Source organism: Oryctolagus cuniculus, chromosome 1 (assembly GCF_051225735.1).
Source record: "Oryctolagus cuniculus isolate XC-2025 breed Fujian yellow rabbit chromosome 1, ASM5122573v1, whole genome shotgun sequence".
NCBI classification, from domain to species: Eukaryota; Metazoa; Chordata; class Mammalia; order Lagomorpha; family Leporidae; genus Oryctolagus; species Oryctolagus cuniculus.
Window position 1 is genome coordinate 211,219,490 of NC_142867.1, and position 15,617 is coordinate 211,235,106.

Here is a 15,617-nt window from a genome sequence, read left to right on the forward strand (position 1 = left end):
GCTTATCCTCTTTCCGGAAAACATCTGACTGATTTCTAAAAAATGCAACCAAAATACCTCAGCTCGTGACCAAGCACTTGGAACCCACAACTCCCTCCCATCATTTTACCTTGGTCTATTAGCTCTCAGAGGGAGATCCAAGGCCCATCTTACAAGACCTTGCTGATCAAGCACCTCAGCTTAGTGGTCTTTGTATCAGGAGGTGGGGGTGAGGGTCTTACTATCTAGCATGTGAACTGTGGGATACTAGGCTCAGATAACTCCATCCTACAAGCAAGCATACAGATCTGTCTAAACTGTGCTGGTGAGTCAAAAGTAGGTGTCTGGCACGTGGTTTTTCTAAAGATTAAAAAGTAAGCAACACACTTTTATCTTAACACTACCTTAAGAATTTATTGGGAAGGCTGGTGATGTGGCATAGCAGGTAAGGCTTTCCATATGGAAACCAGTTTGTATGCCAGCTGCTCCATTTCTTATCCAGCTCCCTACTAATTACTAATGGCCTGGGAAAAGCAGTAGAAGATGGTCCAAGTGTGTGGGACATTGCCATCCTTGTGGGGGACAGACCTGGGTGGGACCCTGTCACCCTTGTGGGAGACCTGGGTGGGACTCTGCCACCCTTGTGGGAAACCTGGAAGAAGCTCCTGGCTTTGGCCTGGCTCTTCCCTGGTTGTTGCAGCCACTTGAGCAGTGAACCAGCAGATGTAAGATCTCTGTCTCTTCTTCTCTCTGCAGCTCTTTCAAAGAAATACATGAATCTTTCAAGAAAATTTATTGGGTAACAATTTTAATTAATTGACACAAAATCTATTGTTGCTACAACTATTTGGGAAATAAACTGGTATTCTTGCATGTATCTAGAAAGTTTTAAAGATACTTAAAAACAATTCTATCCCTTATTTCTAAGGATGGGAGAGAGGAGTTTTCATTTTCATTTACTTCCTTTCTATATATGTTTTAAAATTTATTCATTTATTTGAGAGACAGAGTTACAGAGGGAGAGATAGAAAGGTCTTCTATCCACTGGTGCACTCCCCAGATGGCTGCAATGGCCAGAGCTGAGCTGATCTGCAGTCAGGAGCCAGGAGCTTCTTCCAGGTCTCCCACATGGCTGCAGGGGCCCAATCCCTTGGGCCATCTTCCACTGTTCTCCCAGGCCACAGCAGAGAGCTGGACTGGAAGAGGAGCAGCTGGGACTAGAACTGGTGCCTATATGGGATTCTACCGGCGCCATAGGTGGCAGCTGAGTCCACTACGCCAGAGTGCCAGCCCTCTATGTTGCTTTGTTGGTTTTGTTTGTTTGTTTTTTCCATGAGTACACTAATTTTATATGCACTAATATGTGAAAAAGCCTGCAGACAATAGCTGGAGCAGCAAATAACTTTATAGAGCATATTCCAGATTTAAAATATTTTCACATCTTCTTATAACTGTTGAAAATTATAGTGACTCCACCATCTTTCAAAATCAACAAATATTGGGTTTCCACATTGTCTTAGACTCATAATGAACAAGAATGACACAACCCTTGAACGTACAGAGGTTACAACTGCGTTGGGAGTCAGTCAACACACACTACTGGGCACCTCGTATGGACAAGGCGCTGTTTTGGGTGCTAGGAAGTTCCCCAAGAAGCCAGTGCCTTACCTGCAGGAAAATGCTTAGTGTATGTTTATTATATGTTGCTAAATATGTTGGGGAAGCCCCCTCTGAAGTAGTTTGACTTGGAACCTGTCTCAGCCATTTTCTGCTGCTATACAGAGACTGGATAATGTATAAACAGGAGAAGTTTATTTGGCTGATGGTTCTGGAGGCCACAAAGTCCAAAGGCATGAAGCTAGCACCTGGCAAGAACCTACGAGTTGTCATAATAAGGCAGAGGACAACCGAGCACCTGAGAGCCAGAGAGAGCTGAATTTGCATGCATTAGGAATTCACCTCTATAACAGCATTACTTCATGACCTCATGGGCCGTGCCCCCAGGAGCTAATCATCTCTTCAAGGCCTCACCCCTCAAGGCCATGACACTGGTTATTAAACTTCAACACGAGTTTTGAAGCAGACATCCAAACCCTAAAAGACTCTGAAGATGACAAGGGGAATGCCACCCAAAGATCAGGTTGAAGGAATCTCAAGTACAAAGACCCTGAGGTTAGCCCCAGCTTAGCTTGTTTTGAGGAGTGACCATGAATGGAAGGAAGAGACAAGAGGCGGCAGCCTTTGGCAGGAGTCAGATCGTGTTTGCTCTCCATGGCCAGGTCGAGCTTGAATTTTCTTCTAACGTGTAATTCGGTATTAAGCACAGAGGAGGCCTGATCTGATTTGTGGTTTAAAGCGACTACTGAGGCTGCTGGCAAGGCAGTTGGGGAAAAAACGGCAGAAGTGGGGAGATCATTTGGCAGGCAGGTGAGGCTAACGATGGATTAACCTAGGGTTGTAGAAGTAGAAATGGTGGGAAGTGGCTCACCTTGGCATATAGCTTGCAGAATAAAGCTGACAGACCTGCTAATGAATTTATATAGTGGTTCCAGCAGTGGTGTGGGCAAGGAGGGAGGAAAAATTTTTATCAGGGATGCAAAAAAATTTTTAGCCTGAGCCTCTGGGTAAACGGCAACACCAGAGGAGCAGTCTGCAGAGGGATGGGTGGTCCAGATGCGAATCAGGGCTTCTGTTCAGCCCTGCTGTCTCAAAGACTTGCACTTAAGTGAAGATATTGCTTCAACAATCAGGCAAATTTGTCTACAGCCAAGGGGAGAGGCCCAGGATATGATCAACTGGTGACTAAGTGTAGCTGCACAGGAAGATAGAGGGCAGAGGATTGGGTATTTAATTACAGTGCTCAGATAGGACTGTGAAAGGGTAAATACCAAAGTGGGTGGAGAGGGAGGTGGGTTAAGGAAGTCTGACCAAAGAACTGTATCTGAAGGCCTGCGCCGTGGCTCACTAGGCTAATCCTCTACCTTGCGGCGCCGGCACACCAGGTTCTAGTCCCGGTTGGGGCGCTGGATTCTGTCCTGGTTGCCCCTCTTCCAGGCCAGCTCTCTGCTATGGCCCAGGAGTGCAGTGGAGGATGGCCCAAGTGCTTGGGCCCTGCACCCCATGGGAGACCAGGAGAAGTACCTGGCTCCTGCCATCGGATCAGCGCGGTGCGCCAGCTGCAGCGTGCCAGCCATGGCGGCCATTGGAGGGTGAACCAACGGCAAAGGAAGACCTTTCTCTCTGTCTCTCTCTCTCTCATTGTCCACTCTGCCTGTTAAAAAAAAAAAAAAAAAAAAAACAAACTGTATCTGAGAACCCACCGACAAGCCAGCAGTGACTTGTATCATTGAGGATGCTGGCTCAGAGAGATTAATGTACATTTGCTCACACAGCTAGTGGTCCAACGGTAACTGGGCTTCATCCTCGAATCGCTTTAAGTCAAACGTGCTCCAGGGAGCCCTATTCCTGGAGTCATTCTGGCCCAGTTCAGAGTCGAGTCTGGTTTGCCACTTCACAGGTGGCCGACTACAGGCACGCGGCTCAACAGCCTTGTACTTCAGCTTTTGCCCCTGTAAATGGACATGTAATCAATGGCTAACCGCTTATGGACTGTTGATTAGGCTCCTTACATTAAGATTTTGCATACTTTATTGAACTCCCCTCCAATAACCAACGAGTTGGGTGCTGTTAGTACCCCACGTTAGTGCTGAGGAGCTGGAAACACAGGTACCCATTTTACGAATATTCACTGTATGCCTGCAGTGTGCCAGGCGCGTTTCTTAGGTGCCGGGGATACACCGGGGAACAAAACAAAATCCACACCTTTGTGTAGCTTCAGTCAGGGGCTTAATGGAAAGGGAGAAGGATGATACACACAGTAAACATGTACATTAGATGGTAAGATTAGGTGATACACGCTATGGGAAAAACGATCAGGATAGAGGAGCTAGGACAGTTGTGATTTCCAGTAGGGTAGCCAGGATGGACCTCACCGAGTCTGAGCGAAGAGCTGCAGGAGGGGAAGTGATGGCAAGGGCACAGACAGCCCTGTGGCGGTGCAGGACGGGCCGACGCACTCAGTTCTAAGGACTTGGACTTTTACTCGGAGAGGGCCAGGAGGGAACTCGTCAACACGTCTGCTCACTGGAGAGACAACCACCTGCGTTTCAAATTGGCCTGTGGAGATTCAAGTCTCAAAGCCAGGGAGAAAAAGGCACGGTGTGAGCCCAGGCGGTCGCGCTCTGGAGTCCGCGCCCTCAGGATTAAGCATCAGCCGATTACACACACAGGCTCACCCCGGCAGCAAGCGCCCCGCAAGTGTTGGCCCAGGACTGCGGCTCCCGCGATCCCTCCACTTTTCACTCCGCCTTCTACCTCTCCTTTTCTAGGCTCAGCATCTACTCAGACAGGTTTCCACGTAGCGCTTCCCCAGCTACGGATTGCGCAATTCGGGCAGCTGGGTGGGGTCTGGACCTGGGCGGAGCGACAGCCGGTTGGAAGAACGCCCCGGCTGTAAACCCTGCGAGCACGCCCCAAGCTCACCGGACGCCCACGGCGTGCGCCTGCGCACCCCGATCCAGGCGGCCAACATTCCAGAGCCGCAAGCCGCCACGCCCCCAGTTCCGGGGCGGAGCTCTGGACCGCGCCTGCGCACTACTTCGTCGCAGCCTGCGCCTGCGCGCTTCGCCCGCCCGGCCCCATCCCCCAGGTTTTTTCAGGTGGGGGAGGGGGCACGTCTCGGCGAGTCACGATGATGGCGGCCACCATCCTGTGGTGAGCTAGCGGATTCTCTGCAGGTCTCACAGAGCCCCTCGCGCTTCCTGCAGACTCGGGGGCTGGCGGCGGGCGCGTGAGGAAGCACGGCGGCCGGAGCTCGCGGGAAAGGCCGGAGTCGCGGAGGCAGCGGCGCGGCCCGGGCCTCGGACTGGGGGAGAGGCCGCTCCGCAGGGCGAATGTGACAAGCCCCCACCCCCACCGCCTTCCTCCAGAGAGCGCGAGGAGCGCGGGCGACCCCAGGGCCGGGCCAGGCCACAGACCCCGCCCAGCGGCCAGCACCCGGCGGAGGCCCGGCAGCGGAGCTGCGCGGCGGCACCATGCAGGTCACCCTGAAGACCCTTCAGCAGCAGACCTTCAAGATCGACATCGACCCCGAGGAGACGGTACGCGCGGCGGGGAGCGCGGGGGCGCCGGCGGCTGCGCGCGGGGCCGAGCACCCGAGGGCGCGGAGGCCCCAGCGGCGTGTGCGGCGGACCCGGCCCTACAAGAGTTGGCCGGGGGCTTTGTAGCAGGGAGCTTCGGGGAGCGGTGGCCGGACGCCGGAGGCCTGGTGGCAGATGGCGTGGAGCACACGCCCGCGGGGCCCGCAGGCCTCGGCCGCGGAGCTCGTGGCGCTGGGGCTGAGGGGGAGGGGAGGTCGGGCAGCCCCGGCGGTGGAGCCCGGGCCGCGGCTGCGGGTGCCCAGGTGGGGGAGGGCGACGGAGACGTGGAGCTGGTTAGGCGCGGAGGGCTAGGAGTTGGTAACCCGAGCTGATGGGCCTTAAAAAGAAGGATCAGGTTCCGTCTGTGGCCGAGTGAGTGGTGAAAATGAGTTCATTGCCCCCTTCTCTGGAAAGGTTAACCCTTTTGTTTGCATACGTCTCGAATGGTTTTCTGCCGTCCTCCTGGCCCCCAGCACACACGCACACGCAGATTACACTCCGAGAACTCTGGTGGCGAGGTGTGTGCCTCGGAGCCCTGCGAATCCGGGCTCGGACTCAACTCCAGATTGCGCGGGTCCCTCTTTTGGAAGCCTTGGAATGGTAGGGGTTGGAACCCTGGACACCCCCCCCCCCAATACTTGCAATTTAGGGGAAAGAAACGAACATAAAATACGAACTCTGAATTTCTTCTGTAAAGTCTTAAGAGCTCCAGTCCACGTGACCCAATCTCATGCCATCTTCTCTACTTGTGGCTGCAAAAAGACGCGCTCTGTTGGAATCAATTCAGCTTTATCCCAAGAAATGAAAAATGCCCCGAGTTTAACTCTGCTGCGTGTGTTCCAGAGTTGTCACGCCCCCATACACCGTTAAGACTGTCGTAATGTCAAGTTGAAACCAGCAGCTTGCTGCTTATCTTTATTTTAAAAAATATTTGATTTTTATTTTGGTTGGAGATCGGGGCCTTGGTGTTAAGTAGACATGAGTTCCGTCTGTGGCTTTGGCACTTATTTGGTATGACCTTGCGCACATTACTCTGTTTCGTCCTCCATAATAGATATAAATACCTGAGGATTAAATGGTATTTAGTTGGAGGTCAATAAACAGAATCATTCGATCAATAGGTACCTTTGAGGGAAGATGATGTTAAGTTTTACCTGTCTCATTTAATCTTGTAAATTTTTCTGCATTTTCAGTTTGTTTAAGAAACCAAGAGAGTTGCCAGTCCTTTCGGAATTGTGGCACAAAGTAATTTCAAAATAATTCATCAAATGTAGATGAATGCTGTGTGATGAATTTGTAAAGGTACAGGAGATACCAGTTCTGTGTGAGAAACTTTCAGTGTGCTCAGAAGTAACTGGCAACACCCTGTGTGCTAATACTGCTAATAGAAGGAAATTCTTGAATATTTTCCTGTTGCTAGGGTTTATACTAATAAGTTGAATGACAAAGTTTAAAATGCAGTTGTCTTTAATTTCAGACCAAACTACATAAACTGCCTAATTGACTTCGGTTCTGTGTGGTAATAAGTGTCGGAGCCATGGTAACTCAGTTTATAATAGTCAATTCCAGAATTATTGAAACCTAAAGTTTTTTTTTTTTTTTTAAAGTATCTGGGTTTATTGAAGTTGTGCAGTGATACTTTCCATAGCTTCACTGAAATACTCCTCCTCTAGCTCTTTTTGGCATTTTACACATGGAGCCAATGCTGTATTTGTAGAAGTTCTTAACTGTATTCATTGCTTTCCTTCGATTCCAAGGGAATGTAATGAATTACACTTTCAGATGTATATTTTCCAGAAAGTTTTATGGGGGGGAGCTTTAGCTTTTTTGTTGCTATTTATATAAATATAACTTTGTTGCTATTGCTATAATTATAAACTAATATTTTAGGTTAGTCTGGGGTAAAAAACTAAAGCCTTCTATTTACATTAAAACAACTTGTCGATTTTCAGTAATGGCTTGGAGTTTCAGAAAATTTTTAAAGGCACCTTTTAGATGTGTACTCATTTTTTGATACAATATTTTAGAATTCCGCTAAGAAACAATAACAGTTTGATATAGGGTGATTCTAAGTGGCTTGTTCTAATTTGTTGTGAGAAGTAGATAACCAAAGATAGTAGAAACAGTTAAAAAATAATGAAAAGTTGTGATTTCATTGAGACATAATAAGTATATCTGCAATGAACAGATTTTGGCCTCAGACCTGTATTTTGGTTGCTCAAACATTGGTTCCGTGTTTACAAAGAAAGGAACTAAGCAAATTCCTTAACTCTGGGTAGCCTCTCTAGAAGTTCCTGTGAGCTTGAGAAGAACATGAGCAAAAATGGAGGAAAGGTTTGAGAGATAAGGGAAATCATCAGAGTTACTCATTTGTTGAACAAGTAAATGTTTAGTGAGCTTTGTGGCAGAACTGGAGGATTACAGAAACATGTAGGGCTTCTGGGAGCTTTGTTGAGATCATTGGTGCTTGTTGGCCATGGAATAAGGGTTGTACCAAGTGGAAAAGCAAGGAAATTTGTTTCTAAGGTGTTTTTATTAGCTGTAGTGTTTAAAAGTCAAGAACTGCCTCACTCCCTTTTTTTTTTTTTAATCTGGCTAAACTTTCTTACACGTATTAACCATTCTGCACCATTTATTTGATCAATAACCATGCAGTGCCGGGCCGGCGCCGCGGCTCACTAGGCTAATCCTCCGCCTAGCGGCGCCGGCACACCAGGTTCTAGTCCCGGTCGGGGCGCCGGATTCTGTCCCGGTTGCCCCTCTTCCAGGCCAGCCCTCTGGTGTGGCCAGGGAGTGCAGTGGAGGATGGCCCAAGTGCTTGGGCCCTGCACCCCATGGGAGACCAGGAGAAGCATCTGGTTCCTGGCTTTGGATCAGCGCGGTGCGCTGGTCACAGCGCGCTGGCCACGGCAGCCATTGGAGGGTGAACCAACGGCAAAGGAAGACCTTTCTCTCTGTCTCTCTCTCTCTCTCTCTCACTGTCCACTCTGCCTGTCAAAAAAAAAAAAAAAAAAAAACCATGCAGTGCCTTTAGTGTTAACCCTTTACAAAGGTATTTATTTTCATAATAATGCATCCCATCTTACAAAACATGAAAACAAACAAGATGAGAAGGTGGTATATGTAGAGTGAGAAGATAGGTGAAAGAGATTTTCTTTATTGTGTTTTGTGTTTTAAATAGGTGATTCATTGTTAAAACATAAAGGGATGGGAGAGAATTTAAGTCACCTACATACTTAAGTGTTCAAGGATGTCTAATAGACCACTACTCCTATGAAATTCTTTAAAATTCTGATGTTTGGTTTGCTGGACATTTTGAGGAAATTTTGAATAAACACACTTTTTAAAAGCTTAAATCCAAAGTTATTAGTGATTTTTTTTGTGTGTATTTGGTCATACTGTGCCCAAAGTCATGAAGAACAGGTAAATTAAAGAACAGTAGGCCGGCACCGCGGCTCACTAGGCTAATCCTCCGCCTTGTGGCGCCGGCACACCGGGTTCTAGTCCCGGTCGGGGCGCCGGATTCTGTCCCGGTTGCTCCTCTTCCAGGCCAGCTCTCTGCTGTGGCCAGGGAGTGCAGTGGAGGATGGCCCAAGTGCTTGGGCCCTGCACCCCATGGGAGACCAGGAGAAGTACCTGGCTCCTGCCATCGGATCAGCGCGGTGCGCCGGCCGCAGCGCGCTGGCCGCGGCGGCCATTGGAGGGTGAACCAATGGCAAAGGAAGACCTTTCTCTCTGTCTCTCTCTCTCTCACTGTCCACTCTGCCTGTCAAAAACAAAAAAAAAGAACAGTAATTTTGAGATAATTGCAATACAGTGGTTTGTTTTATTGCATCACTGAAATGATAAGAGAGGGTGTGTGATATACAAATAAATCCTACAATCTGCTAATGCCTGATACTGAGTATGTGCTTTGTATAGCTGGGGGAGGGGGTGGAGTAGACAGTATATTTGACATAAGGCTTTAAATGCAGAAGCTGAAATGTTACCTTGCTTTATAAATGATATTAAAATTGTACATGAGTATACATTAGGTGTTTTAGATAAAAGAATTGTAAAGATACAGTTTTCATTTCTGTTAGTATAGTGTGCTGTACAATAATTCAAAGAAGTACCTCATTTTGTGGTTTACCTTTATAATGTTGATGATTATTAGAAAATACTGCTTTAGCATATGTAGTATACAACATTGGTCAGCCACTGTTTTTAGTGAATTCTCCTTGTTGTGGTTTATTGTATTTATTTTTTTTGACAGGTAGAGTTATAGACAGTGAGAGAGAGAGAGACAGAGAGAAAGGTCTTCCTTCTGTTGGTTCACTCCCCTAATGGCCGCCACGGCGAGCACTGTGCCGATCCGAAGCCAGGAGCCAGGTGCTTCCTCCCAGTTTCCCATGCGGGTGCGGGGACCCAAGTACCCCAGCCATCCTCCGCTGCCCTCCCGGGCTACAGCAGAGAGCTGGACTGGAAGAGGAGCAACCAGGACAGAACCGGCGCCCCAACCGGGACTAGAACCCGGGGTGCTGGCACTGCAGGCAGAGGATTAGCCAAGTGAGCCACGGCGCCGGCCAGATTTATTGTATTTTCAACATAGTTGTGCTACATATAGTGCCTTATTTATAGAAGTTTTCTAGATTATTAAAGTACCAAGAAGTAAGTATATAAAACACTAAATAACAGGTAAGCTTAAGGGTTTTTAACATGCTGGTAGACCAAATTACAGGAAGAAACTGGAAAAGATGGTATGGTTTCAGTGTGTTCTTTTGGTGCACTTTCAGGTCAGTGATCCCTTGGTGTAGTTTGTGTGTTGGTTTATGTAATAAATATTTGTTGAGTGCTTACTGAATGTCAGGCCCTGCTGTCATGCTGTATGCAGTCTAGTGAGAGGGAAAACACTCTAAAAATGTAAAAGATCAGGTAGCAGTAAGACTGTAGAAAACTGAAGGTGAAGGGATGTGGTGCTTGACTGGGTGGCTGCTTTTCAATTGACTAGTCACGCCAGGCCTTTCTGAAGATGCTGACCTTTATGCCAAGATCTGAGTAAGAGTAAGCACTTACCTGCAGGTACTTCCTGTGGGGCACTAACTGCTAGGGCAAGGACCTTTAAGAGTTTGGGAGTGTGTTTTGGGAATCAGAAAGAAGCCTATGTTGCGGAGTTTAGGGAAAGAAGGGTAAGAGGTGAGAGATGGCTAAGGGGGCAGAGCTTGTAGGACATTGTAGGAGTCTTTCAAGGTCAAATGGGAAGAAATATTTATGATCTTAAAAAGTTTTCGATGTTGTTTGGAGAATGGATAGGGTGGGCAAGAGAGAAAGCAGGGAGACCAAATAGGAGACTTATGAAGTAGTTTTAAGCAGTTGCAGCTTGGGACCAACAGAGTAGGAGTGGAGAAAGGGAAGTAGGTAGAATTGAGATGTTTTGAGAGATAGGGTTAGGAGGATTTTTTGATGTGTTAGAGTGAGGGAAATTGAGAAATCAGTGATTTCACGTATAGGTAGTAGGCATTTGGTATAGCAGCTAAGATGCAGCTGGGAATGCCAACATCCCATACTTGATTGCCTGAGAGTCCTGGCTCACTCTCGGTTCCCAGCTTCCAGCTAATGCACAGCCTGCGAGTCAGCAGCTGATGGTTCAAGTACTTGGGTTCTGGGCTTCCGGCTATTGTGGGCATTTGGAGAGTGAACCAGCAGATGAGAGATTGTGTGTGTGTGTCTACCTTTCAAATACATAAAATAAAAAAAAATTTTTAGAGAACTCCACCTAGATTCTGGTTGCATAAGTTGTGAATACCTGTGTTTTTCCTGAAATGTGGGACACAGAAAGAAGAGCGGGGTTGGGAACTCAAAGCTTAAGTTAAATATTCCTAATGAAATAGTCAGTATTCAGGTGGAGATGATTAAATGCGTTGTGTGTTTGGATTCCAGAGAGGTTTGAACTGGAGTTAGAAACATGAAAATATCCAACATGTATGGTTGACTTCAGCCCATGGGACTGGATGAGATCATCTGGTAGTCTTTCAGTGCCTTTTCCCTTGAGAAAATTGAGTTCTCATGCTGAAGTTATCCACTGTATGTAATTGACTACTATGCATTTATAATTGTGGAGTCTTGTAGAGAATGTTGCTGGGATGAGGCCTGGAGTTGAATCTTGGCATGCTTTAACAGATCCACCAAGAAGCAACCTTTCAGATAGGAAGAATCCAAGGATAAATAATGTTTCAAGGAAGAAGAAAGGGTCAGATGTTTCTAATGCTTGAGAGATCGGTTTTGGCGACTTGAGACCGGTAGTGGTGAGCAGTGTCTCCTTTTAGAAGTGGGAGCAGAAGTAGATTTAAATGAATTGAGCAATGGGAGGTAAGTGGAGATAGGCTTTATGGGCACATAGTGTTAATTATCCTTCAGGTTATCCTTTTCCTGATGTAGCTACCATTTTCTGTGGATTAAAAAATATAAAAGTAATCACAATTCTCAGCATCATAGCATGTTGTAGGCATTGTTTAAGAAACCCACAGGGCTGGCTCGTGGTGTAACAGGGTTAAGCTGCCACTTGTATCACTGGCATCCCATATGTCCCTGCTGCTCCACTTCTTATCCAGCTCTCCACTAATACATCTGCAAAAGCAGTGGAAAATGGCCCAAGTACTTGGGCAGCTGCCACCCACATGGAAGACTCAAATGAAGCTCCTGGCTTCAGTTTGGCCCATCCCTGGCCATTGACTCTATTTGAGGGAGTGAACCAGTAGGTGGAAGACCTCACCCTCCGCCCCTCGCTCCCAGAGCTCTCTAACTCTGTTTTTCAAATAAATTAATAAATTTTTAACAAAGCTCTTTGTTGGGGGGTGAGGAGGAGGGGAGCCCACACCATATTTTGTGGAAAATATGTAATATAAGAAATAAAATCCAAAGTGATTCATAACTTCCCATGGCCACACAGTTAAATGGGTCTATTAATTTCAGTATCTGTGAAAGATGGTCTTGCCTGTGCATTGTCCTTCTGTTCCTTAATCTCCTTTTATCCACTGATATTTCTTTGTATTCTACCTCAGTTGTTCAGTCCCATGATCAGTAACTAGCTCTTATCATTACTATTTACTGAAGCTTTTGCCTCATCCTCAATAATCTGTTATTTAGCATCTCTCTGCATTCCTTATGATTCCAACACTTGAGACCTATAATCCATGTGATCCAACTTCCTTGTCCCTGGCACTAACCGCCCCCCACCATATTATCTCTCCCACCTTTGTAATGTTAAAATAGATGCAGTGATTTTAATTATTCCTTTGGAGGAGTCAGCCTAGCATGACTGAGCCGTAAATGCCTGAGATTGAATCCTGCCTGTACCACGTGTGTTGTGACCTTGTGCAAATTGCCCCATTCTGTACTTGTTTCCTCATCTGTAAAATGAGGATGCTGGTACTCAAAATACTAACCTTAAAGGTTTTTGTAGATTCTAAGAGTTTGAGATGATACAAATATAGTGCTTAGGACAGTAATAGTGCTAGGCTACATGGTCTCACTCATAAAACCCATCATTGTTTGAAAACTCCAGATGTGATTAAATTCAATCTGTGCTTGCATCTGTGTGGCCAAAGACAGACACGTAGCCACTTGGACTTTTCTTAACATGTAACATTAACCTTGATGGACCCTTAGTGTACTGCCTGACAGTCATACATTTCACTAGTCAAAGATTTACATCTCCTCCTGTCTTTATTTTCAGCCAGTGATCCTAATTTTATTTGATGGAGAACATAGAAACCATTGGAACAGAACTTCTTCAAGGTTCTACTGTAGCTACTACCTGGTAGTTGTGGATATTGCTGTTAGGGCCAGTTTCCTACTTTCCCCCATATCCCTCTCACTGTTACCTGGAACATCAGTCCATCAGATCTCCTTTCCTCTTTGCATCCCTGACATCTTGATTTCTAGAGTGTACAAATGTGGGTTTTTTTCCCCTCATCTTACTATAATCTTGCTTGTCCGCATCTCTCATTAGCTACTTTCTCCCTATTTTACTCCCTCTCAAATGCAACATACTGTTCCTAAACTAGAGGGGAATGTTTCCCCACTTTATACTTATCCTATGACGCTCAGCACAGTACTTGGAAAAATCTCATCTCCTTAATAAAATGTGAGTGGTAATAAATGATCTTTAGAGTTGATAGGAAAATCAGGTGAGATGATGGACCTAAAAATACATAGTGAATTTTTTTTTTTTTTTGACAGGCAGAGTGGACAGTGAGAGAGAGAGAGAGAGAGAGAGAGAGAGAGAGAGAGAAAGGTCTTCCTTTGCCGTTGGTTCACCCTCCAATGGCCGCCGCGGCCGGCGCGCTGCGGCCGGCGCACTGCGCTGATCCGATGGCAGGAGCCAGGAGCCAGGTGCTTTTCCTGGTCTCCCATGGGGTGCAGGGCCCAAGCACTTGGGCCATCCTCCACTGCACTCCCTGGCCACAGCAGAGGGCTGGCCTGGAAGAGGGGCAACCGGGACAGAATCCGGCGCCCCGACCGGGACTAGAACCCGGTGTGCCGGCGCCACAAGGCGGAGGATTAGCCTAGTGAGCCGCGGCGCCGGCCTACATAGTGAATTTTGAAATTAGAAATGTTATGCAGGGCTAGCTCTGTGGCACAGTGGGTTAAACATCTGATTTTGACACTGGTGTTTCATATCTGAGTGCTTGTTTGAGTCCTTGCTGCTCTGCCTCCGATCCAGATTCCTGCTAATGCACCTGGGAAGGCAGTGAAAGATGGCTCAAGTGATTGATCCCCTGACACTCACGTGGGAGGCCCAAATGGAATTTGTGGCTTCTGGCTTCGGCCTGGCCCAGACCTGGCTGTGGTGAGCATTTGGGGAGTGAACCAGCTTATGGGAAGATCTTGCTCTGTCTCCCCCTCTATGACACCCTGCCTTTCAAATAAATAAATAATTAATTAAGAGGAATGTTGTGAAGTTTTTTGGGACAAATCCTGCTATCAGTGCCACTGTTCTTTTTTGAAAAGATTTGTGTAAGATACCATTTTGTTCTCTCAACTTGACATAATTGTCATGTTTGAATAGTTTCTAAGAGTATTGAATGAGGTCCTGTCATTTTACCTTGAAAATTGGGATTTTTTTTTATAGGCAATGTAAAATTTGTTAATTTCTAAAAGAAATATGTTCAATTTAAGCCTGCTGTAGCAGAGTAAATCTTGTCAAAGAATGCTCCACCATCCATTCCTATGATTTTAAGTCTTTTGTAGTGTCTCAAATAACTGAGCGAACTTTATAAACTCTTTAAAAATTATGCATACCTATTCTAGCAGAAGACATAGACCAGCTACAGATGATCTATAGACATGAACTAGTCCTAGATACTTCAATAGGTGGATAAAATTTTGTTATCTCTTCTCCCTCACACCCTTCTGGTTGAATTAGGGAGAAACTTTGGCTTAATAGTGGCACTACAGAGATCCATTCTCTGCCTATATAGAAACTAAAAGTTATAGTGTCTGGGTGTTCTACTTACCCACTCTCCAAATTCCTGAGTCTGTTTTGGTTTTTTTGAATTTATACTATTGGGAATATATTTGACTAGATTAAATTGACATATATAGATTGAATTATGAACCTAAATGCTATTTTACATAGTCTCTTCAGGAGAAATGGATTCTGGATTTCAAATCATACATTTAAAATAACAACCTTTTGAATCATAACCCCAATTCAGGAGTTGTCTTTGCTTACTGTCTCTTCTCACAGTTAGTGCTATACTAACTATAGTTATTGTTTTAATTTTAAAATCTTTTCCTGTTATACTGAAATCAGTGGACATAACCAATTCTGTTAGAATTATTAGAATTACTTTGAAGGAGAATTTGAGGAAATACTAATGTGTGCCTGTGCAAGATTTTCAAAAAAGAAAAAATTCTGTCTTGTGTAAATCTATTAGATCTTTCTGTAAACACATTTTGCTTTGGATATTTCTTTTGCTACTGGTGAATTGCCAAAATTTAACTCATGTTACATTGAATTTCTTGGGTTATGTAGTCTAAGAACTGCCTCACTTTTGTAAAAAAAAAATTATCAGAATTGCAATATAGTCTTATGCAATTTTAATGAGCATTGATGGGTGGGTACAATGGAATTTTTTTCTTTTAAACTCAGGTTTCTCCTTAAATTACTAAAATTATCCAGGCTTGCTACAGTAAATGAAATACATAAAGTAAAAAGCAAAAGACTTTTTGTTCCTGGTCTAAATAGCTACCGTAGACATTTTAGGTTCTCCAAATTCTTTAAAAGATGTCTACACATAATACATAAATTAATTTAGTAGCAGCTAGTTTTCTTCCCTTAAAAGTAATTGTAAATACTTGGTTCATTCATTTATATAGCATCATTTTCAAATGAATGCGTGTGTAGTAATTTGTTTTGCCATTTTTACCTTGAGGGATGTTTAAAGTTTAGTATTA

The 15,617-nt window shown here is 45.4% G+C and overlaps 1 protein-coding gene and 1 long non-coding RNA gene across 2 annotated transcripts in view; one reads left to right on the top strand and one right to left on the bottom strand.

The window, feature by feature from the left end:
- LOC103348288 (uncharacterized) overlaps window positions 1-4,415 on the bottom strand; it is a 78,480-nt gene extending 74,065 nt beyond the window's left edge. The window contains exon 1 of the long non-coding RNA XR_016224750.1: window positions 3,972-4,415. This is a non-coding gene — a long non-coding RNA (uncharacterized LOC103348288). The remainder of the gene's footprint in view (window positions 1-3,971) is intronic.
- Window positions 4,416-4,681: 266 nt separating this feature from the next.
- Window positions 4,682-15,617, top strand: part of RAD23B (RAD23 nucleotide excision repair protein B) — a 49,194-nt gene continuing 38,258 nt past the window's right edge. The window contains exon 1 of the mRNA XM_002708127.6: window positions 4,682-5,138. Within this exon, the coding sequence (XP_002708173.1) occupies window positions 5,073-5,138 (66 nt within the window). The 5' untranslated portion in view covers window positions 4,682-5,072. The remainder of the gene's footprint in view (window positions 5,139-15,617) is intronic.